At 37.3% G+C, this 23,271-nt stretch overlaps 2 protein-coding genes across 2 annotated transcripts in view; both read left to right on the forward strand.

Moving 5' to 3' along the window:
* Positions 1-2,058, forward strand: part of IPCEF1 (interaction protein for cytohesin exchange factors 1) — a 39,700-nt gene extending 37,642 nt beyond the window's left edge. The window contains exons 10-11 of the mRNA XM_053460237.1: positions 887-1,065; positions 1,858-2,058. Of these exons, the coding sequence (XP_053316212.1) occupies positions 887-1,065; positions 1,858-2,058 (380 nt within the window). The remainder of the gene's footprint in view (positions 1-886; positions 1,066-1,857) is intronic.
* A 6,709-nt stretch (positions 2,059-8,767) lies between these two features.
* LOC128483959 (protein unc-93 homolog A-like) lies at positions 8,768-17,192 on the forward strand. The gene is made up of 8 exons (XM_053460280.1): positions 8,768-8,857; positions 10,482-10,663; positions 10,972-11,198; positions 11,798-11,944; positions 12,302-12,513; positions 13,155-13,290; positions 13,752-13,883; positions 16,833-17,192. Exons 1-8 carry the CDS (start codon positions 8,768-8,770, stop codon positions 17,084-17,086), a joined length of 1,380 nt encoding a protein of 459 aa, XP_053316255.1. The 3' UTR covers positions 17,087-17,192.
* Positions 17,193-23,271: the final 6,079 nt, after the last annotated feature.

Consider the following 23,271-nt stretch of genomic DNA (forward strand, 5'->3'; position numbering starts at 1 on the left):
CAAAATGCAGTTCTTGTGGGGTGTTCCAAGAAAGGAAAAGCAGTGAACCGCTGACAGGGTCATGGGTGGCCAAGGCTCATTGATGCATGTGGGGGACAAAGGTTGGCCAAATCCAACAGACGAGCTACTGTAGCTAAAATTGCTGATAGAAAGATGTCAGAACACACAGTGCATCGCAGTTTGTTGCATATGGGGCTGCATAGTAAGGGTGCATGGACAAGTAAGCATAAGAACTGCAACATTAAGCAATGGAAGATGTTGGCCTGGTCTGATGAATCACATTTTCTTTTACATTATATGGGTGGTCTGTTGAGTGTGCGTTGCTTACCTAGAGAACACATGGCACCATGATGCATCCATGGAGACCCCACCTCGCAACTTACAGGACTTAAAGGATCTGCTGCTGATGTCTTGGTGCCAGATACCACAGCACACCTTCAGAGGTCTAGTGTAGTCCATGAGTTGAAAGGTCAGGGTTATTTTGGAGGCAACAAAGGGGACCTACACAATATTAGGCAGGTGGTCATAATGTTATGGCTGATCGGTGTGTATAATATATATATATATGTACTGTGTATATTATATGTTGTTGCAATTTTGTGCTTGATCTGATATTATGAATAAGACTCCTAGATGTGTTCATCTGCATGTCTGAAGTAGTCACTTTCTTTACAAACACACCATAATTACAAATGACCATCATGTTCCTGAAGGTCATAATGGGTAAACATGCAAGTAGTTGTCGTCAAGAATTAGTCATGTCCTGTGATATTTTTATTGTTATTTTTATTCTCAAATGTTGCTTAAGATCAATTTATTTTCAGATTTAAAACATGAAAATATCCAATTTTAATTCTATGCTTTAAATATGTACTGTAATTTTCAGATAATGATGATGAAATGGAAAGACTTTATAAATCTTTAGAGCAAGCAAGCCTGTCCCCCATTGGAGACCGACGGCCATCATCTAAGAAAGAACTAAGAAAGTCATTTATAAAACGTTGTAAAAACCCGTCAATCAATGAGAAACTTCATAAGATCAGGACATTGAATAGCACACTAAAAGTAGGTATCCACATTTGCCAACTATTGTTTCCAAATAAAGTCATCCATTGTGAACAGGTCAACCACTGGTACATCACTATATTTATGAGCTCGCATGAGTAATTATAATGTGTATCACTTTGAACTTTTGTCTTTTTCAATTTCTCTCTTTCCGCCATCTCATTTCCATGTTCTCACTTCCACTGTTGTCCTTGCTCTTGATTACTCCGCACACCTCCCATGACCAAATCAGATCTTTTACTACTGTTTTTTATAGCTTTTTTCTCCTATCCTCTGTCACTACTCCATATATCATTTTTTACTCATGCCAAGTACCCTTAAGTCTCAGCCTTTGTGTGCCACATTTCCAGCCTTTAACCTATCTTCTTTTACACATTTACTCTACCCAAAGGATAACCCAATAATAAAAATATACTGTGACTTGCACTGTGCCATTACATTCTATTCATCTTCTAATGTCAGTTTTGTGAGGCTCAGCTCAACATATCAGAGCAGTGTAAAGTGATCTAGCAGAGCCCCTGATCTCTTGCTCCAAAAAATCACCAGGAAAGAGTAGGGAAGTAAGTCCACTGATCTCTCTTGATTATAATGTACCTGTTTTATTATAGGTGTGATAAGTATCAAGTATGCATCATATACTTGGGAAATATTCCTCCTATTGGGCAATAAAGATTAAATTACACACTGGAATTGCTTTGAATACTCCCTCTTAAAATTAGAATTAAAATAATGTTATAGTGTCCCTTTTGCTACCTCAGAATGAGGCTGACATTTTTTTTGTTTCTTAACAAGTGCAAAGAACACGATTTGGCTTTAATCAACCAGCTCCTGGAAGGTGGTGAATTAACGGCGGTAAAGTATAGAGAATGGAAGGATACCAATACATTGATGTTCCTGGGTATTTATTCACCAGCTTGTGATAAAGACTATACTGATGTTACCAGAGAAGATCCAAATATATCAATAGCATTTGGTGTGCAACATGAATCATAAGAAAATATTGTTTCTAATGCTTTGAGTCTTACCTTTACAAATATGTTCAACATTGACAGAAATGGTCCAAGGTATGGTTTTCACACATATGGATTTACATTTATCAGTTAAGTGTGGGCTATCTCTTCACTAAACTCAGAATTTCAACCATAAGCCATTTCAAAATTGGGTGTTTCATGATAAAATACATACATGAATACAGGGCCCACAAACTGTATGCACATTGAAGACTGTGTGGTAAACAATCACCTTGGCCAAAAAAATGGTGTGTGGTCTGGTCACTATACATACTGTATATGCAGTATATGCTGTTTAGTTTTTAATTGATCCATGACATATACAGTGTGATTTTTTTTTTTATGCTACAGGAGTGGTATATGCAAATAATGTTTATGGTGTTCTAATTATATAAGAAGTTTGTTGTCTAGTAACTTATATTGTGTACGGTTGTCACTTGCCAATTACTTATACCATATTTTTAGGCTTCTTGTATACCGAAGAGAATGTATATTTTCTTCCTATTTTGTATATAAAAATTATGTAACATGCAGTGTCTGTTCATTAAGTGTCATGTGCTAATACTAATTATTAGACATGTGCAAATGGGCCAAAAGCGATTCAGACACATTTTTCTGTATGTTTCTGGCACATTTGTTTTTGGTCAACGAATTTCGTCCCCTACCCGTTCGGCCATAGGGATTTTTATTTTGGGAATTCAATATGTTGGCCCGGTGCTCACAATCACTCTCACGCTTTCACACTCTCATTCTTGTTCATTCTCACATTCACTCTAAATGTTTCCCTACCTTCTCCACTGACCACTTCCTCCTCTGCTGACCACTTCTGCTCTCTGCATCTTCTCTCTGCTATATTTGTCCCCATGTCCCTGGACATTACTGGGCAGAACATCCACAGAAATAGTGGTGCTTGCGGTGACCTTCTCTTCTCGGTCGTCCAATTGGGGGGAAGAGGAAATCACTGAAAGTGTTGTCATTTTGCCCTAACTCGAACTGAGGGCAATATTTTTTGGTGGAAGTTTCCGTCGGGTTATGTCTGCAGAGATACAGACAAAGATAAGAGAGAGAAGATGCAGAGAGCAGAAAATGCAGAAGGGGAAGTGGTTAGCAGAAGCGGAAGAAGAGAAACATTTAGAGAGTGTGAACTAAAATGAGTATGAGAAAATGAGTGTGAGTGAAAGGGCCCATGAATTTCGGGCAAACATTCTGAGCTTTTTGCTTTGTTTTTGTCCAATTCGTAGGGGGTCTGGCCTCGTTTTTGGGGCTTTGCACGAATCGCCGAATTTACCAAAATGCTGTCAATTTGCAATTCAGACAAATCACAAATACTGAATGCGCAAGTCTACTAATTATTAATAATAATTACACCTATCAATCTAAATGTTACTACATATAGTAAATGTTCATTTTATTTCTAAAGCACACAGAGAAATGTAGTTTGAACCGTATTTTATTAATGTATTAAATGCAATATTGCAAATAATGTCAAAAATACACTGTACTAAAAAACATAGTAAACACTTAAGAATAAGATGCAATCCTAGGAAACAAACCATGAATTATGAATCCAAATATTTTTCATATATTAATTCAAAAATGTGTTCCAGGCTGAGTGCAAAATTAATAAACTTAATAACGATATTGAGTTAAAGTGATATTAATGTTACAGGTGAATGTAGTATTAATTATATTTTTCTAAGTACCCTTTAAAGGAAAGTAGATTTAAACAAATAAATTTGTCAATTAAAAAAAATAGACTTGTTTTACCAAACTGCTGTTATTTTATGTATTAATGTATATACTTTGTATATTGATGTACATTGCATTTTAAATTATTATTTATAGTGAATATTAAACAATTCCTTAAGAACTCAGTGTTGAATTTACATTTTGTGTTAATGTATCTTTGAAAGGGTAACTAAAGACATGGCTTAAGTATGCATTTTGCAGATGATACTATTAGGGTTACATATTATTGGCAACTTAAAACTTGGCATAATTGCCCCAAGGTTCAATATCATTAACATAGCATTGTGTATGTATTAAATAAGCAGTCTCTTAGTTTGCTTGCCATGTTGTATAGTGGGAAATCCCAGGAGAAAAGTGCCTTCTACCCAAACTTTTATGCATTTGATAACTAAAATGTACTTTTATATTTTCATGACTTCCCTTTTTGCAAATTCATGGTGGGATTCTGAAGAATCCTCCCATATGCATTTGCCATTGCTCGCTGAGCACATTTCCTGGCAAATATACTTATACTTATTGTCAATTTTCCCCAGTGCTAGCTCGGCAAACGATGTTAGGGGATGGTTTGATGAGACACATCTGCTTCAAGTAGCCAATTAGTGGCTAGAATCGTCAGATCATAGAGGAAGAGGCGAGCTGCAGATCTGTAGCTTTAGCTTCTCCCTAAGATAAGTTCTTATTTTCTTTTAATATTGCATATTAAAACACTCACAGCGTACTTTAAGCAGATATCACACTAAGATCTTCCAACTAGCCTCCTGGGGGGGGCCCAGGTAGTCCGATTTATGTGTGCAAACGAACTTATAAGATCAAATACTTGCTTCTGCCACGTTATTAAAATAATATGAGTAATACATTTTATGCAGGGTTTCCGTATGCAGTGCATGCATTTACACGGATTTATTTCTGTCATATGAGAACTGGGTTGTTCTATGCTTTGTAGCAGGGATTTAGGAAACTGCACACAGTGTACTATTACCTCACCTCAATTAACCTAAATCTCCATGTATCATTGGACTAAATGTCCCTCTAAACTATACACTAAATAACTTTTTTTTGTAACGAGAACGGAGCAGGTACACCTATTCAATAACTCTACATTTCTTATATTCCACCTCATCCACAAAATCCCATTCTTTAACCGACCTTGTTAATATCTTGCCCACAGGGCAGGCCCAAGACATTGTGCTACCTGGGTCTGAGGACAAAATGCTACCCTCCCCCCAGCAAAACCATACCCACCAAAATTAAGCCCACATCTATTATATTATATCATGATTAACCCCTTAATGACAAGACTGTCTTTTACTTTTAGTACACTTTGGGACTGTTTTAACATTTTTGCAGTGTTGCTGTTTTCTCATTTAGTGCACCCACACACATTATATATTGTTTTTCAGGACAAGCAGGGCTTTCTTTAGATTCCATTATTTTTATCATATCATCTATTTTACTATAAAAAATATAAAATGGTGATTTATTTTTTTAAAAAATGACTTTTTCTCACTTTTATTTGAAAATTCTTTTATTCATCTGCAGAAACGAATGAAAAAAACTGCTAAATAGATTGTAATATTTGTCCCGAGTTTATAAAACCCAATGTTTTTATGGTTTTTTTTTTGCACGTTATAAGGCAGGCATGTCCAAACTTTTTTTGAAGAGTGCCAGATTTGATGAAGTGAACATGTGCGAGGGCCGACTATTTTGCCTGACATTCTTTGAACCATTAAAATTAAATGCAAATTAACTATTTTATGCAGTTTATTGAAAACGGCATACTTTTCATTTTGTGACTTGGATGACAAATCTAAACAGGTGTTAAATCACTCTGCCTTTAATATAAAAAAACCAGGAGGCTGAAATATGTCAGGAACATTGTAAAGTACATTACACAAAGTAATAAAGGTTGTCTGTTAACTTTTAAGCTAAAAAAATGTGAACAGGAACATAACACCAAGTATACATGTGTTCAAATATATTTATAACTGATTTAGACCAACTGACATTAACTGAGATTTTACAATGTATCTCAATTGAAAAAAAAACTTGCCTGCACTAATGTGAAGGGTGAAACTGAGATCTGGATTGCAGCACATAGACTAGGTAATCAGATAATGGAATTATAGCACAGTCACAGACAGTCAGGGGTTAATGAAGGGTATGACAGCTTGCTACCACAGATTCCTATATGCTCCCTTGTCTGCTTTATACATGTATCCTGAGTGCACAGTCCTGTCTGCCTGTCAGTGTGTTGTCTGTGCAGTTACTGCTCCTTGTCAAGGTGTTTGGTTGGCAGATTTTTTATTCTTCTTCAATAGCCCTTAATGGTCGCCCTTGGGGCTGTGTGTGGAGGCGCAGGGAGAAGGAAAGCCCAAATCTCACGACATCCGAGATCTCGCGAGATTTGGGCTTTCCTTCTCCCTGCGCCGGCTGATGACGTCAAGTCCCGCGGCGAGAGATCCCAGGAGACCTAAGCGGCGCTCGGGGACTCGCTGGGGGGGGCATAAGATCTATATTTGGGCAACTTATCTGTGGGGCCTTATCAGTCCGGGCCTGACTTTGGACATGCCTGGGTAGTAAGTACAAGTAGCATATTGCTACTTAAAAATTATTTTTTTTCAAATATAGTCATACTGCCTCCATATCCTATTTGGGACATATTTGAAGCCGGCCACTTCAATTTACCCCATCAAACCATATATGTTTGAAAACTAGACACCCCAGGGTATTTTAAAGGCTAGTATTTTAACTCTTTCCATGCACCAATTCTACCACCAGCCTTTGTCAAACTTTATGGTAGTACTTTTATTTATTTTTTTACACACATTTTATTTCAGGTATAAATTTACTGCTCCCGGTATATGTCACTGCCAAACAACACCCCAATATGTGTTCAGCAACATCTCCTGAGTACATTGATACTACCCATGCATGAAAGTATGGGCCAAAAAAAGCTTCTTGCTTAGTTTTTTTCCTGCTTTGTAGGGAGTCTGGCCTTGATTTTGTGGCTTTGTATGAATTGCTAAATTTGACAACATTCTGTAAATTTGCATTTAATAAACACTCTCATGTATTTCTACCTTCTCCTCTGACTGATTCCAGGTCTCTGTCTTCTTCTCCTGCCTCTTCTTGTTCTTTTCTTTTTCTTCAGTTTTTTGTCTGCTTCTCCCAATGTCTTTTTTACACACACTCACATTTGCACAAAATTACACACACACCTACTGCCTCTCACACACTTACACATACGCATCCATGCTCACACATACATAGCCATCCTCAGACATACACATTAATGCCTACTCACTCCCCCTTACCTCAGCCATAGCTTTCCTCCAGCTGTGAGCAGCCTCACATTTAAACACTGGGTGATAATCTTGTGTTATGTGATCCTGCTATGTTCCTGTCTCACTGGTTCTCTTGCAGTACATCTTGGCTCCTGGTGCAACTCCTCAGAAAAGGTAGAATAATGCAGATTTGTGCAGAAAGAGACATGCAGAGATGCTTCTCTGTCCCATGGACAAACCAGGACCCATGCAATCTTGCTCACAAATTTTATTAATGCCATATGTATTATGTATTTATTGTTTGATTTACCTTTAGCCACAACATATTATTTACATTGCCCTGTGATACTTACACAGTCTATTTATAATGATAACGCAACGTTAGCTAAACTCTTTCTGCAACAAAGACTCAAAGGCTTTGGACCTTGTATCTCTATAGGGAAGTCAAGGTTTTAGAACCTTAACCCTCCTGCAAGCTCTTCTGTTCACTTTCAACCTAAAAAATCAACCTAAAAAATCCCACAGTGCATGGTGACAGTCCCTAGATGGGCTAATTAGCACCTGAAGTAGTCAAACTGATGTTCACCCAGGTACCTAAAGAATAAAAGACCTAGTTAATTAATTACAACACAATTTACATGTATCAGAACAGAAGCGTAGACAGGACAATTCTTTTATGCAAGAAAAACAGAATAATAATGATGATTTAAAAACAAATTACAATCAAATAATACTGTCAATTCTATTTACACTTAGTATTTTCCTTATTTTATTCTGTGTGGGGATGTGTTTAGATTTCAGTCTTCACATTTCTGCATTAAATGAAATTTAAAACTAACTTGGGTTACGTAATTTTCTGATATATCTATTGCACTCTATGGCTGTACAGTATGTTCTATATTTACAATAAGAAACAACCCTTTAACACTTTTATCCCTATGTGTCATAACTCTATATATCCTGGGAAGGAAACAAGGCATTAGTAGACAGAATATTTCCAGAGGCTATGTGGACAATGATGAACTTTATTTCACACAGTTAAAATCTGTTAGGAAACATCTCATGTTGGATGTTTTTTCTTCTTCTGAAACAAGGAAATAATTTACCGATAAGAACAACTAACCTTAGGTAAGCCTATTTCTTTGTTTTGTATTGCAATTGAGTCCATACATTTAAAGGGGACCCTCAATATTATATTAAAGAAATTTAAGAGATAAGGATCTCCTCTTTTCTTCAAAAGAAAGAATAAAGTGGCGGATCTGATAAAGTTTAATAACTTAGTATACTAATTACTTTGAAATGGAAAAATGTATATGTGTGCTAAAAATAATGTGTTGTCTGAGCAGAACAGCACCTTTTAATTCAATTTATAGCAAAGATCACATTTAGAAAAGTTGATATAGAATTTAGAATTGTGATGGGGCCTGGGTATTAATATTAAACATTGGCTGTCATTTTAACTGATAAGAGGGTACTTGTTCACTAGTATTAATAGTATAAATAATGTCATGTTTAAATAAAATATTTTTTGTGCTCTTTATATTACATTTTGATCACAATGCAAATCTGCTCTATACAGTTTCTGATTTTTTTTCTATGGTATAACATCAGAGAGGTAATCCTACACAAGAGTTCTACCTTTGTGATTTTTATAGAAACATGGAAATAAGTCACCTGAAGAATATATTTGTAATTGCTTTTGGATTTTTACTTATATTCATTGCTTTTGGTGGCCTCCAAACTTTGCAGGTAAGTTACTAATTGAACTACTATACATACTATACATTAATACAATAACTGTTTATTTTTGGCTGTACCCAGGCATTTAAAGTGGTGAAGACATACTATATACAGTGTCCTCCATTAATATTGGCACCTTTGGTAAATATGAGCAAAGAATTCTGTGAAAAATTGTCCCTTTGAAAATTTCTTCAAAGAAATACACAAAAATACAAATATAGCAATTGCAAACACAACACAGGTTTAAAAATGTATTTTTATGTGTGCACTAAAGTATTTGTGTGGCACAATTATTAGCACCCTTTTAGTCAATAGTTCCAACCTCCCTTTGCCAACATAACTGCTCTGGGTCTATTCCTATAATGCCTAATGAGGTTGACGAATACTTGGATTTGAGACCATTCCTTCATACAGAATCTCTCCAAATCCTTTAAATTTTGATATCAACACTGGTGGACTCTCCTCTTCAGTTCACCCCACATGTTTTCTATGGGTTCAAGTCAGGGGACTGGAATGGCCATGGTAGGACCTTGATTTGTTGTTATTAAACCATTTGGTTGTGGATTTTGAGGTATGAAATCAATATATGTCCATAAGTCCATGGTGCCATGTATCCTAACAAAATGTCCAGGTCCTCTTGCAGAAAAACAGCCCCAAAACATTAAAGAGCCACTACTATAGTTAACCGTGGGAATGAGGTATTTTTCCATATAGCTTCCTCTTTTTGTGCTCTAAACCCACCTCAGTTGTTTGTTTGTTTTTGCCAAAAATCTCTATTTTGGTTTCATCTGCCCATAGAATCCAATCCAATTTAAAGTTTTAGTAGCGTCTGGCAAACTAAAGGATGGTTGAATTTGTTTTGTTATGAAAGTAGAAGCTTTTTTCTTGTGATGATGTCAATGACATCAGATTGTAGTTTTGGAGACTTTCTGACCCCAAACTTCTGCAATCCTCCAGCTGTTATCCTTGGAGATTTTTTGGCCACTCTAAGCATCCTCTTCACAGTGCGTTGAGGCAATATAGATACACATCCTCTTCCAGATTGATTCATAACATTTCCAGTTGACTGGATCTTCTTAATTATTCCCCTGATGGTGGAAATGGAAATCCCATTTTGCGAAGTTCAACAACCTTTCCCCAAACATCACTGCTATATTCCTATTACACATTGTGATGCATAACTAAGGGAATTTGCCCTATGTGTTACCTAATATTTATATCCCTGTGAAAACAGAAAGTCACAGTTGAACAATTTCCTGTTCCTAGTCACCCAGGCATACTAAAAAATGTAATATACCACTGGGGATATACTTCAACTATATTTTTCTCATATGAATTCATAGGGATGCCAATAAATGTGGCTCATATATTTATTTTTGGAAATATTTTGTTTAATATCCATGAGAGCAGAGTATGTTTGTATATTGTTTGAAGAAAATATCAAAAAGTTCAACAATAAAGACATATTTTCACAGCCTTCTTGACTCATATTTGTTTGCTGTGTCCGCAATTGAAAAACTCCAATTTTATTTAAATTCTTTCATTCCAGTTAAGGATTAAAAATAACTTATTTAGCTGAGGGTTGAGTTAATTGTAATGTTAATGATGTTTAATGTTGATTTTATTTTCACAGAGTAGTCTAAATCCATATGAAGGCATGGGAGCCATTTCTCTAAGTGTTATATATGGAAGCCAGATCTTTTCTTCTGTTTTCATTACTCCATTTGCTATACAGAAGCTTGGATGTAAATTGACAATTGTAATCGCTATGTGTTTTTACATCATCTGTACATTGGCAAACTTCTATCCAAAATGGTAATGTAACATTGTTCAGTATTTATAGAATAGTAACTCTGATCAAATGTTGTTGAGACACTTTTATAGAAGGCAGTGTCCCATTGGTCATTGAGCTCTAGTCAGTGAAGATAAAAGGATACAGTTTGAAAAAATGTACCTAAAGAATGAGGTCAGGAAGTTAGGGGAGGGCTAGCACTTTCTGATCTGGGGACAAAATTAGAACTGACAGGAAATGGAAATATATGAATTATAATAACACCCTTGCAAAATAATCATCTTGTTCTAATTATTGCAACATGTCCTAAATATAAATAATTATTTCCCAGGTACACTCTGATTCCAACGTCTGTCATGGTCGGCTTAGGTGGCAGTCCATTCTGGACAGCAAAATGCACCTACCTCACTCTTAGTGCAAAACAGTATGCAGAGAAAATGGGAAAAGTAAAGATGCATGTTATAAACCAGTATTTTGGAATATTTTTCCTCATATTTCAGTCATCAAGAATTTGGGGAAATCTTATATCTTCGTTAATACTGAATTTTGCTGAAAACGGTAAGTGCTGTTTCTTTATGGAATACCCTTTAACTGAAGGGCTTTCACAGTTAAGACAAATTATTGCAATTAATTTCTTTAGTTTTGTAATTTCAAACTTTAGTGTACTTTCTTAAAGAAAGTCACACATACTTTAATGACTTAGACTAATAATGCAAGCTTTAATTGTATGCCTTAAATTCTGATTTATCCACTGCCTTAAGTGGATCTTCTAGGGATTGGTTCATAGACCTGCTCTAATATAAAATAAGTAAATGGTAACAACACTGGTGTATTTTATGCTGAATGCTGTCTCAGGTCTAATCCAAGGCCACCATATAAGACTATGATGTTAGTAAAACCATGGAGCAGATCTCCATAGTAACTTGGCCAGGTACAAGAGGGATGGCCAAGTCATGGTTTGCCCATTGTGACAATCTGCTCCCATTATGCTATCCTAGGCTAAAACGACCTAGGCTACAATACACTACTCTGTAATGGAAAAGCTGTAACACCAGTGCTACCACCCATGGTAGTAGTAGCATCCACTAGGTTTTCTCCTATATTAGCTATGTTTTTATGGCCAGCCCCTATAAATAAACCATATTTCTATTTTTTAGAGCCATTGAAGTATTTGAACAACACAAACTGTGGATCAAGTGATTTTCTTGCCATCCTAATTAAGACTGGGAACACGAGCAGTTCGGAACCAATGGCAACAAAATCACAGCATTTCTTAATGTACGTAATTTTAGGTATATATACAGGTAAAGAAAATGCTTTACTTACTTTACGTTTTCAGTTGAATATGCAGGCATAACAGAGAAAAACACTAACCCCTTTACAATTATCTGTATTTTTTCACAAAAAAGCAGATCCATAATAATGTTACGTTCTTGTTACCAGAGTTGCAAAGCTTTAACGTGGTTAAATCACTTTTCTAAAATTATATTCTTCTGGTTTTGTATACCTTTTAGTATATCTATTCTTATAAAACCTTAGGTTTTAAAGTAATATTATGCAATCTTCTAAGTGTTTCGATGAATCTGATCCGTATTTTATAATTAAAAATACTGTCCACTAACCTTTGTCCAGTAACTATATCTCCATGCTTTCTTTGAAAGGATGTGGTACTCTAGCAGTTTTGTTGGTTGCTTGTTTTCTGGATCCAATTGATCTTCAACATAAAATGGACAAAAGTGAGCCCCCTCGAAACATTTTTACCCATTTCCTGGTAACATTAAAACATCTCCAGGATAAACGTCAATGGCTTTTAATTCCTTTGACTATGTACTCAGGAATTGAACAAGGGTTTATTTTGAGTGATTATACACAGGTGAGTGTAATGTGAGTTCTACAGCATCCCTTTTAGTTTTCCTCGCTATGTACAAACAATATTAGCTGTATTTTATTCCTTCGTGTATATTATTCTGAGTGACGTTCTTGGTTACCTTAATATATGGCATAATTTACAGAATTTTTGGTAGATTATAGATTAGAATTGTTGTAAAACATAATATAAAAATTCTAAAAGGATGTCAGGGATTTACATATACCATACAATGACGCAGTCCACAATGTCATACAAAGACGTAGGTAGTCATTGCATTGTTTTTTTTTTATTAGATTAAAAAATATACATGCACACGTTTACAGCACAATCATTGTACAGCTTTGTAGAACATGATGGTGCTAAGTACCTCAATAAACACTTTTACACTGCTTTTTAGGCTGATTTCCCGCCCTCCTCTAATTTATCTATCATTTTGTGCCAGGAAATGAGATCTGTATTATATATGTATACAAATACAAAAAAAAATTAAATGTTTAAAAAAACAAAGGGCCCACCCTGATTCTTTCCCATTTAGTTATAAAGTTGTAAAAGGGCAGTTAATGCTTTATAGCCCCCCCAAAAATTGCAGCAAATTAAACTGATTTTGATAATAGACTAACAATATTTTTTCTTTCACCTTTTAGTCATATGTTACCTGTTCTTTAGGAATACAGTTTGTTGGTTATGTGATTATTATATTTGGCGCAACAACTTCAATTTGTTCTTACTTCTTTGGGAAGCTTTGTCAATACGCCAGTCGGATTATTTTCTTTTTTTTAGGTAAGCTTCTTAGACAGTTTTTTTCTGTACATAATCAAAATGCTTTTGACTTATAGACTTATAGAACTAGTCCCACTACTACTCTTTTTGATAGCTGATTATATATATATATATATATATATATATATATATATATATATATACCATATATATATATATATATATATATACCACAAATATAAAAGATAAACCATAGTTTTAAAAATCTGTATGATTAAACACAGTTGTATTAGCCAGACAACCCCCATCACAATTTGCTGCATACATACAAACTTCTATAACTTTCTTAGTCATCATGAGAAGTGCAGTGAAATGCAAATAGGAGGCAATAAACTTGTCAGATATCAAGAAAAAATATTTTTCTCCTTTTCTTTGCAGAACATAAATGAATTGACCAATTTTATAGTTATCATATTATTATCCATAATAATACATAATTATATTTGTGTGCTTTCTTCTAGCTGCAGTTATTAACATTATCAGCATAACAGCATTATTTTTGTGGAAGCCTCTGTCTGACCAACTAGTCGTGTTCTTTGTATTTTCTGGATTATGGGGCATTGGAGATGCTGTGTGGCAAACACTAGTAAATGGTTAGTATCGCTGGTAATAAAACAAATGAGCTCTCAGATCAAAAACGTAATTTTTAAGCTTTAACGTGTATATTATCAATTTATAGCATATTTGTATAATTAGAAAAGCATAAGATAATTCCTATAATGGCTTCTTATAGTCAGATGGCACAGGGCCAAAGTACTGGGTACATTGGATAGCTTGTTTTTAACTTCTCAAAACACAACACAATTTAGATGTGTGCATGTGTTTGAATGCACAAACAATTTAAATTGGTGGAAAGTTTTATTGTGATCAACAAGTTAAAAATGAAAATGCTACACCATAAATTTGAAAAAAATATGAAGGCATTGATTAAATCTTGGTATGGCCTGCTGAAAAGTGATACAAATCTTTCGAATAACCATGTAGGTTGATTTACATGGCGCCTTCTACTATCAATTACAGCTTGTAAGGGACAAAGATGGAGACAACATATTTAATTAGGTAGTGTAGGGTAGTGAGCCACATGTAAGTATGTAGCATAATATTGCATGGTAAATGCATTACTGCAGCTTTAATACATGATGAAAAAGATGAAGAAGATGAAAAAGTCCATGAGGATGTGGAGAAGAGATAGTTTCTGAGGTTGCAAAAGAAACTGAAAGTTGTTGAAGTACAGACAATATGGTGTAAGAAGGTGCTATAGAAAGACCTAAAAGAGTGTGTGAAGAAAAGTCTCAGAACCAGTGAATGACAATATAATACTTACTATTTCAAGATTTTATTGGCAATTGTCACCCCACTTCACCCAATTATCAGACTGAATTTCTACCTGGTGTACCTTTATTCTAGGTGTTTAATATGTTAGACCCAGAATAGATACCACAGGTTATTTGTAGGTTATTTGCTTAACTTGTGTATTAAAAACCTAGACATGGTTAATTTTAATCCGTTGAATTGGGAGACTGTTCAGAAAACTTGTAGATAAGATTCAACACTGATAAATGTTAAGTTATGCATTTGCTTAGTAACAACACATGCTAGTTTACAGCTAAATTGGGTAAGACTGAGGGAAGTCATCACTTGAGAACGATTTGGGGATACTGGTTGATTTCAAACTCAGTAAATATTTAAAGGCAAGTACCACCTATGTAGGCAAACATATTATATGCATTATAATTGGCATTCTTGGAGTAAAGAAAATTAAATCCACCACTCTTACAAGTTCCATCATTAAAACACACAGCAATAAACATTCTGACAGTCAACATGTAACCATACTTGAAGCTGCATAATCTCTCTTGCAACATACACAAGTACATAATAACTTCTCTTTGTTCTTGCTACTTATTTTCTGATATGTTGATACAGACGTAGACCCTCTACTCTTCTTTTGTTCAATTTCTTGTATTAGTAACCTTACTAAAACAACCCAGCTTCTCCACAATTCTATCAACAGGCTGCCAACCTCAGTGCTAAAGCATGTCTAGAGCCATGTGTCTCCCAAACCGTCCTGTGGGTACATGGAAGCTTGTGATATGATAAGTAGGACATGATAAGTAGTTTATAACATAACAATTACATTTATAGAAACAACAGGTAAGGAGGGTCCTTCTCAAACAGGCTTACAATCTAGAGATTAAGGGTGTATGACACAAGTTCATACACGTTCAAGTTCATAGGTTTCCTTAAAGTAGTGCGTTTTGGGAGATTTCTTGAAGGACCAAAGACAAGGGAAAAGCTGGATAGTCTCGGGGAAGACACTCCAGAGGATAGGTGGAGACCTTGAGAAATCTTGCAAACATTCATGAGAACTAGAAATCAGAGAAGACAAATGGAGATCATTGGATAAGGGAAGAGAGCGAGCAGGAGTGTATTTCCATAATTTCCATATATTTAGAGATGAGTTAGGAGATGTAAGTAGGGGAACTGCTATGAAGGGTGACACTAAGGTGGGGGGTGTTACTGCAGTGGGGGATGCTTAAGGTTTGATCAGAAAGGTAGGGTGTGAACCAGGAGAAAGCAGTGTCATGGAGACCAAGACCATGAGGATTTTGAAGAAGAAAAGGATGGTCCATAGTGTCAGAGGCAGCAGAAAGGTCCAGTAGGATTAGCGTAGTGTAATGGCCCTGGGATTTAGGAATGAGTAGGTCATTAGTAACTTTACTAAGGGCGGTAGAATGTTGAGAATGGAATGCAGATTGAGGGTCAAGATTTGGAGTCAAGAAACTTAATTAGTTGAGTTTAGACAATTCAAGAAGCTTGAAAGCAAGAAGTAGGGAGATTAGTCAAATCCAGGGAGGGTTTTTTCAAGATAGAAGTTATGGTAGCATGCTTGAAGAGGATGAAGAGTTCAGTGTATGAGAGGGTGCAGAGTCAGATGGAGGGTACGGGCAGGGGGAGGACTGAGTAGGTATTTCGCATCTGATTGACACTGTGTGAAAACAGATGCCGGAACAATCTGTAAAAAAATATACGTTCCTCTTCGTTATTAATAAAACTAGCAGGGTATACCATGTGTTACCAGACAAGAGACAATTAATACATATACAGAACAATGAGAAATGAAATCAGTTATAGTAAGTTTGGTGCCTCCTCTGGGTGGGCTGCTTCAAGGACACTGATGTAGTGCTAATGGGCTGTCAATCAAGCATGAAACTTCCTTATTTCATAAAAAATGAACATACAAAATATATAATTATGGACCTTGGATGCAGATTACTGTTAACGTTTTATTTACTCTTACTATTTAAATACATTGGTACTATAAAAGTAACTTGCTGTGGTTTGCTAACTTAAAACATGGAAATGAGGGCTTAGTGCCTTTTTGTATTTTCACAACTGGCAAAAAACTGAGATTAACTGATGTAAGCATTTAAAAATAAAGTTTTATTCACTTCTATATGTTTCTAGAATATGAGCTACCATAACTGTGTTTTGCAACAAAGTTAAATGTTTAATTAATTTATTTATTCACTTTTGTACAGCTCTCTACGGAACACTCTTTGATGACAACAGAGAGGCAGCTTTTGCTAACTACCTTCTATGGAAATCCTTGGGATACTTTTTATCGTTTGGATACAGCTCGTTTCTAAGCATCAATATAAAACTATCGATATTATTGTGTATTCTGGTAGTGGGGATGGTACTATATGGCATTGTTGAATATACTGAATCCAAGAAATCACAATTTAGATTACATGATCCTATAGACACAAAGAATATAGACATAAATGCATGATGCATTGAACATATATTATTTAAACATGATACAAACTGGCATTATGTTGTTCTTAATGTATGTTTATTAGACTTTTTTAGATTCTCACAAACCTTCATTTGAACAAATTTTGCCTAATGTGTGTATTCATACAAATCTTTACTAAACAAATGAAAATGAACAAGAAACCTCCAAATATGCGTAAAAAAATTGTTCATTGGTCTGTCTGTTCCTGCTGGCTTCCCCTTGCTCTGCTTATCTTGGAACCTTGCCTAGATCCACACTGACAGAGGGTTCTATCATCAGTTTTACCCTTCGTTATATAGTCCATTAAGTTCAACCTTTTCAAGACAGTAGAAAATCTTTAGAGCATATGCTAGTTTTAAAAAAAAATCATGACTACATTTTTTGAGTTACTTTAAAGACTTACATTTTACAGAGTACTTTAGTATGGGTTCTTCTTTTCTTTCTTCAGGGACAGTAAACTGCTCCTTTGACGGGATTGATTCACTATTGATTGCAACATATTTATTCCTACTTTCTCTAGCTTAAAGAGATTAGGAGTTGCATATTTTTTTACTTATATATATAATTTATTTTGTATAGCGCCAACAATTTACGCAACACTTCTTACAATACATACAGTATATTCAAGGAGAATGACAAGACTAGAATTGACAGACTAAGACAAACCGATACTTTAGGTGGAGAGAGACCTGCTCGCAAGCTTACAATCTTTACAACTATTACTGTATATACTTTCTTTGTATCCAAGACCATAGTACAACACAAATCTAATATGAATATAGAAATCAGAGCCAGAAAAAAAGACAAAATGTGCTTTAAAATGTGAATGCTACAATCCTAAACAGAGACTACCCCCATTCACTGTAAATACAAAAGTAAAAAGAAAACAATATAGGGAGAATAAGAAATTATTACGGTATAACACACCACCAAAAAGTGAATACACAATAAAAATATATATACTTATGTTGCTGTAAGAAAGGTCCTCTGTAATCTTCAAATATTAGTCAGTAGCAGGGCCGGCCCAAGACTTAATGCCGCCTGGGGCGAAGTTTAAAATGCCGCCCCCCACCAGCGACGCCGACTTCGCCGACGCCATTATCTACCCTAACCCCCCCCGGGGACTTACCTTTAAACAGTCCTGCGGCGAGTCTCCCTGCTCTGCCACGGTGCCGGCTTATAATGCTGAGCCCCGTAAATTGACGTCGCTTCCGGCGCTCAGCATTACAAGCCGGCACCGTGGCAGAGCACGGAGACTCGCCGCAGAGGAGAGAGAGAGGGGCGCCGAGCGGGTAAGTGAAAACTACTCGGCGCCCCTCTCTCTCCTCCGCTTAAAAAATAAGCGCTTGGGGAGGCAAAGTGCCGCCCCTTCAAAAGTGCCGCCTGGGGCAATTGCCCCACTCGGCTCCATTGTAGGGCCGGCCCTGGTCAGTAGTGTACACAAAAAGAATAGAGATAAAACATTATATAGGGTGATTTGTATAATTTAAAATTTCTAGTAAACATGCCAGAATCTCACACTCTGTTCAGATTAGTTTGCACGGGGAGGATTAAAGGGAGCCCGATAGTTAAACCACGATGTACTAGTTGGAATACAGATGAACCTCAAGGTAGACAGGCAATGTAATATCAAAACAGTGTTTTTAATATCACAGATAAAAATATATTAAAATCCAAATGCTTACAAGATGGTGTTATAAGTACTCCTCTCAGGACTCACTAAGCAGCTTTGGAAATAGAGAATCACAGGCCTGCCGATTTTAGAATACAAAAAAGACTTTGCCTCCACTTGCTGATCCTAGGCAGCACACATGCACAGCATGTTTTGCCCAAAAGGGCTTCTTCATGGTGCATACATGCTACCGGTCTGTTGTGCCTTATATACCCCAAGTCCAAACAATCACTCAATAATCTGCATCCAGTTATCTCATAAAGCATATCTATGTTCCATACGATAAAATACATCATTGTAGCAAGCTTAGCGTAAATATGGGGGACATCCATGCATATATGTGCATATCCATAATAAATAATTATATAATTAATAAATTAATAATAATTAATAAATACACTAAATATAAAATATATTTAATCTAAAAATGATTGTTAAGAGGAAATTTGATTTTACTAAATGTCCCCATATTAATACTTGAGGTCAATTATTGCATACCACACTCCCCTACACCAAACTATTATACATGTAAGGGCACTCATATTTACAAAAAGACAATCCCTGCAAGAAGAGGAGATACATAAAATACACATATTAGCTACTACAGTAAGTCAATCACATTAACTGACTGGCATGTAATAACACAAAACAAAGCAATAATTCAGTGCATACCCAGCGAATACTATTCAAAAAACACCTATCTAAGGCATAAGTATTGGGGGTCCCGTCACACTATATGGCCATATATTGCTTAGCCTGCCACTATGTCCAAGTACCCCAAGCTTGGAGAGTCCTATCTAATTTTACATGACTAAATCGCTTACCAAGGAGCTGAATCAGTGGGACTGCATTGCAATTTTTACCCAATGAGACTCTCATGCAATTTGAAGCCTTCTCTGGCAACCATTAGTGAGGCATCTGTGTCACAGGTGGGGCTGCTCAACCATAAGGTTTGCTCCAAACCTACAAATATAACCAGGAACACCATATACAAAAAGGGAAGAGCACAACCTAAAAAGCATACACATTCAGATTCCCGGGTTGCTGCTAGAATATTAAAGACCAATAAATACATAAAGCAAAGCAAGAATTCAGTGCATACCCAGAGCATACTATTCATAAAGCACCTATGTACGGCATAAATATTGGGGATTCTATCAAACTATATGACACATATTAACTATGTTTCTTGATTCCAGCTCCCTACTTGACCCTCTTCAATCTGGTTTTCGCCCTCGACACCGAGACCACCCTTACTAAAGTTACTAATGACGTACTCACTGCTAAATCCAAGGGTCACAACTCCATGATAATCCTACTGCACCTTTCTGCTGCTTTCGACACTGTGGACCTCTTTCAAACTTCATGCTCTTGGTCTCCGTGACACTGATCTCTCCTGGTTCACTTCCTACCTCTCTGATCATACCTTCAGTGTCTCCGTCTCCATTAACGCCTCCCCCCCTTCTCAGTCGGGGTCCCCCAAGGCTCAGTTCTCTTTACACTTCCTCACAAGGCAAACTATTGTCTTTCAATACCACCTGTATGCTGATGAGACCCAGATCTATCTATCCTCTCCTGATCTCTCTCCCTCTGTCTTAGATCATGTCACTAACTGCCTTGCGTCTGTCTCTACCTGGATGTCTGCATGTTTCCTGAAACTCAATCTCTCCAAATCAAAACTTCTCATCTTCCCTCCCTACAATGCTAAGATTCCCTCATCAGTTTTCCTTAATGTTAATGTTGCCATCTCCTCGTCTCCTCATGATCGCTGTCTTGGTGTCACCCTTGACTCTGACCTCTCGTTCAACCCCCACATTCAGTCCGTCTCTAAAAACTGCCATCTCTATCTTAAAAACATTGCCCGCATGCATCCCTTCCTAATACAGGATGCCACTAAGGCTCTTGCCCATGCCCTTATTATCTCCTGCGTGAACTTCTGTGTGAACTTCCACCAAAATGGCGGCAGTTACAATATATTTATTTACATTACATTTATTTATAAAGTGCTGGCAGATTCCGCAGCGCTGTTACAGCCAGAAGAACAATTTATAAACACATACAATAACACCTACAATAACAAACTGGTGCAAAGGAGAAGAGGCCCCTGCTCTTGCAAGCTTACAATGTAGCCGGTGGTTGAGGGGGAAGTGAGACAATAGGAGAGGACTGCTTGGATGGTGATGAGTTGATTTGGTTCCGATGATGTGTTGAAGCTGTTGATTGTTCAGATGTCTTAAATACGATGATGGTTGGGAGTACTGGGAAGGAATGTTGTACGCTTCCCTGAACAGGCGGGTTTTCAGTTCTTCCAGTCAATATCTACCCTACTAGAGCTACCACATTCCACTTTAAGTGCTACTATTTTGAAGTGTAAGTGTCTAGGAGTAACAACAGCTCACTCACAAAGCTATAGACCACCACACTCACAGAGTGGGTCTGTTGTGTGCTAAATATAACTTATCTTCTGTAGCATTACTTGCTACAGAGTTCCAAACTGCCTCTGGAAGCAACATCAACACAAGCACTGTGATACGGGAGCTTCATGAAATGAGTTTGGTGACAATGTGCAAAACCACGATGTGCAAAGTCAAACGTCAGCTACAGTGGTGGAAAGCACGCTACCACTGGGCTTTCGAGCAGTAGAAACGTTCTCTGAAGTGACAAATAATAATTTGGGTTCTGGAAGTCAAGTCTGGGCTTGGTGGCTTTTGTGGCTGAAAAGGCACAAATTCCCCCAACAGGGTGAGTCCTAGACCAAGTGGCACCCCAGGCAAGCATATTCTCTTGCCCCCACTCTTTTGCACAGATGGCAATATTTTTAAAGCCTAGCAGTGACGATCAAGTAGTGAAGAAGCTATACAGTTTAGGGAGCAGAGCAATTATTGCAGCTGAGCCAGCTACACATGGTGCATCACACCCAGACACATTCAATAATGCTCAGTCACTCATAATATGCAAACACACACCATACTATAACACACGTTCTAACACACTGTGTAGTGATACCTCCACACACTCGTTTACTCTAACACCGTACAATGACACTCAACATAGTCTACACTCAACACTATACATTGACACCATCACTCTACACTCACATACACACTGTTCAACACTTTATGCTGACAACCCCCACACACAAGCACATTGTAACACAGCACATTGAAACCCTACACAGTCTAATATTGTACACTGCCATGGTCTGAGGACTCATGGGGGTATGCCTGAGAGGGGGGCACTGATGGATTCTTGGGGAGACTCCTTACATGCCTGTCCAGTCCCTTCTTATGTCTAAGTCACCCTGTGCTCATTAGGGTGAATGGGAAACCCCATCTGGTCTGCCCTAACCAGTCTTCTATGATTAAGCCGGCTATGGGGGCTCCACATACACGGAAACGCTCAATGCGCCTGACTGAGACCTAGCTGCAAATTTATGGAACTGTACAGCGGCTAGGAACTGTGGCGATACCCGCCGATAATTGGAACTCTGTCGCTACTAACACCCGCTGTCCCATCATGTTGCTCTTTTGTGGTTATACTGTGCTCGTGGTGGGCAACACTCGGAGGTGGGAGTGCCAGGAACCGCAAACCAGATGAGACAGAAATGCAGTGCAATCACCTTTATTGAATATACAAAAGAATTATAATAAGTGCTGAGAAAATAATGTCCATAAGACATAGTCAAAGACCCAAGCCAGGAGTCAAGAGCCAAATCAGGAAGTCAAGCAAGCCGAGGTCAAGATACCAGAGGTCAAACAGAGTCAGGGATGAAAGCAGGATTCAGGAACTGGAGAGGAAATCAGCCAAGCCAGGAGTCATACACAGGAAACTGCAGGAACACTGGAGACTGCACTTGGAGAGTCTGAAACCAACACAAGGGCAATGAGGCACTGAAGTGTTGCTGTTTAAATAGCCAGACTCTACCAGGGAGGGTCTGGCTAATCAGCAGGAAACCAGGGAAGTAATTAGGTCCAAATTACTTCAGCTGGGGTGAGGATGAGTTTGAGAAGCAAGAGGACCAGGGAAAGGGTGAAAACCCTGACAGGGAGCTCATTTGGGAAACCTGGTTTTATTATGTACTCAATCTTTAGGACCAGGGTTTACCTAGCTGCGGCTATGGAACTCTGGCCCGTCAGCTCACAGCTTCAGTGCAGAGCACTGATATATGACATCATATCCTGGTACTTGGCATCAGTCGCTGGTACACAGTGCGAGAAAGCACTTCAGCAGAGGCCTGTGTAACCTCATGGTCCTTTTGCAATGGGATGTCCAACAAGCTCATATAGGTGTGATGATCAGGTGTCTACCTACTTTTGGTCATATATTGATTGCCTTTTCTTTTTTTTTCCTACTTGTGATTATGCATATCAGTGAACCTGTAGTGCCCTGTACATACAATTGGCAGGCTAGGGGTTGGTCTATGCAGTCATGGAGTTAATTAGTAGTCCTGTACACTATGAAACACTATGTGTTGCACAAGGAGACTGACAAGGCTTCTATATTTGAA

The sequence above is a fragment of the Spea bombifrons genome, chromosome 3 (assembly GCF_027358695.1).
Source record: "Spea bombifrons isolate aSpeBom1 chromosome 3, aSpeBom1.2.pri, whole genome shotgun sequence".
Lineage (NCBI taxonomy): Eukaryota > Metazoa > Chordata > Amphibia > Anura > Pelobatidae > Spea > Spea bombifrons.

Coding starts and splice junctions, on each gene's coding strand:
- LOC128483959 (XM_053460280.1), top strand. CDS start 8,768: ATGGAAATAAGTCACCTGAAGAATATATTTGTAATTGCTTTTGGATTT. Junction 12,514..13,154: donor TTTTGAGTGATTATACACAG/GTGAGTGTAATG, acceptor TTCACCTTTTAG/TCATATGTTACCTGTTCTTT. Junction 13,884..16,832: donor GTGGCAAACACTAGTAAATG/GTTAGTATCGCT, acceptor ACTTTTGTACAG/CTCTCTACGGAACACTCTTT.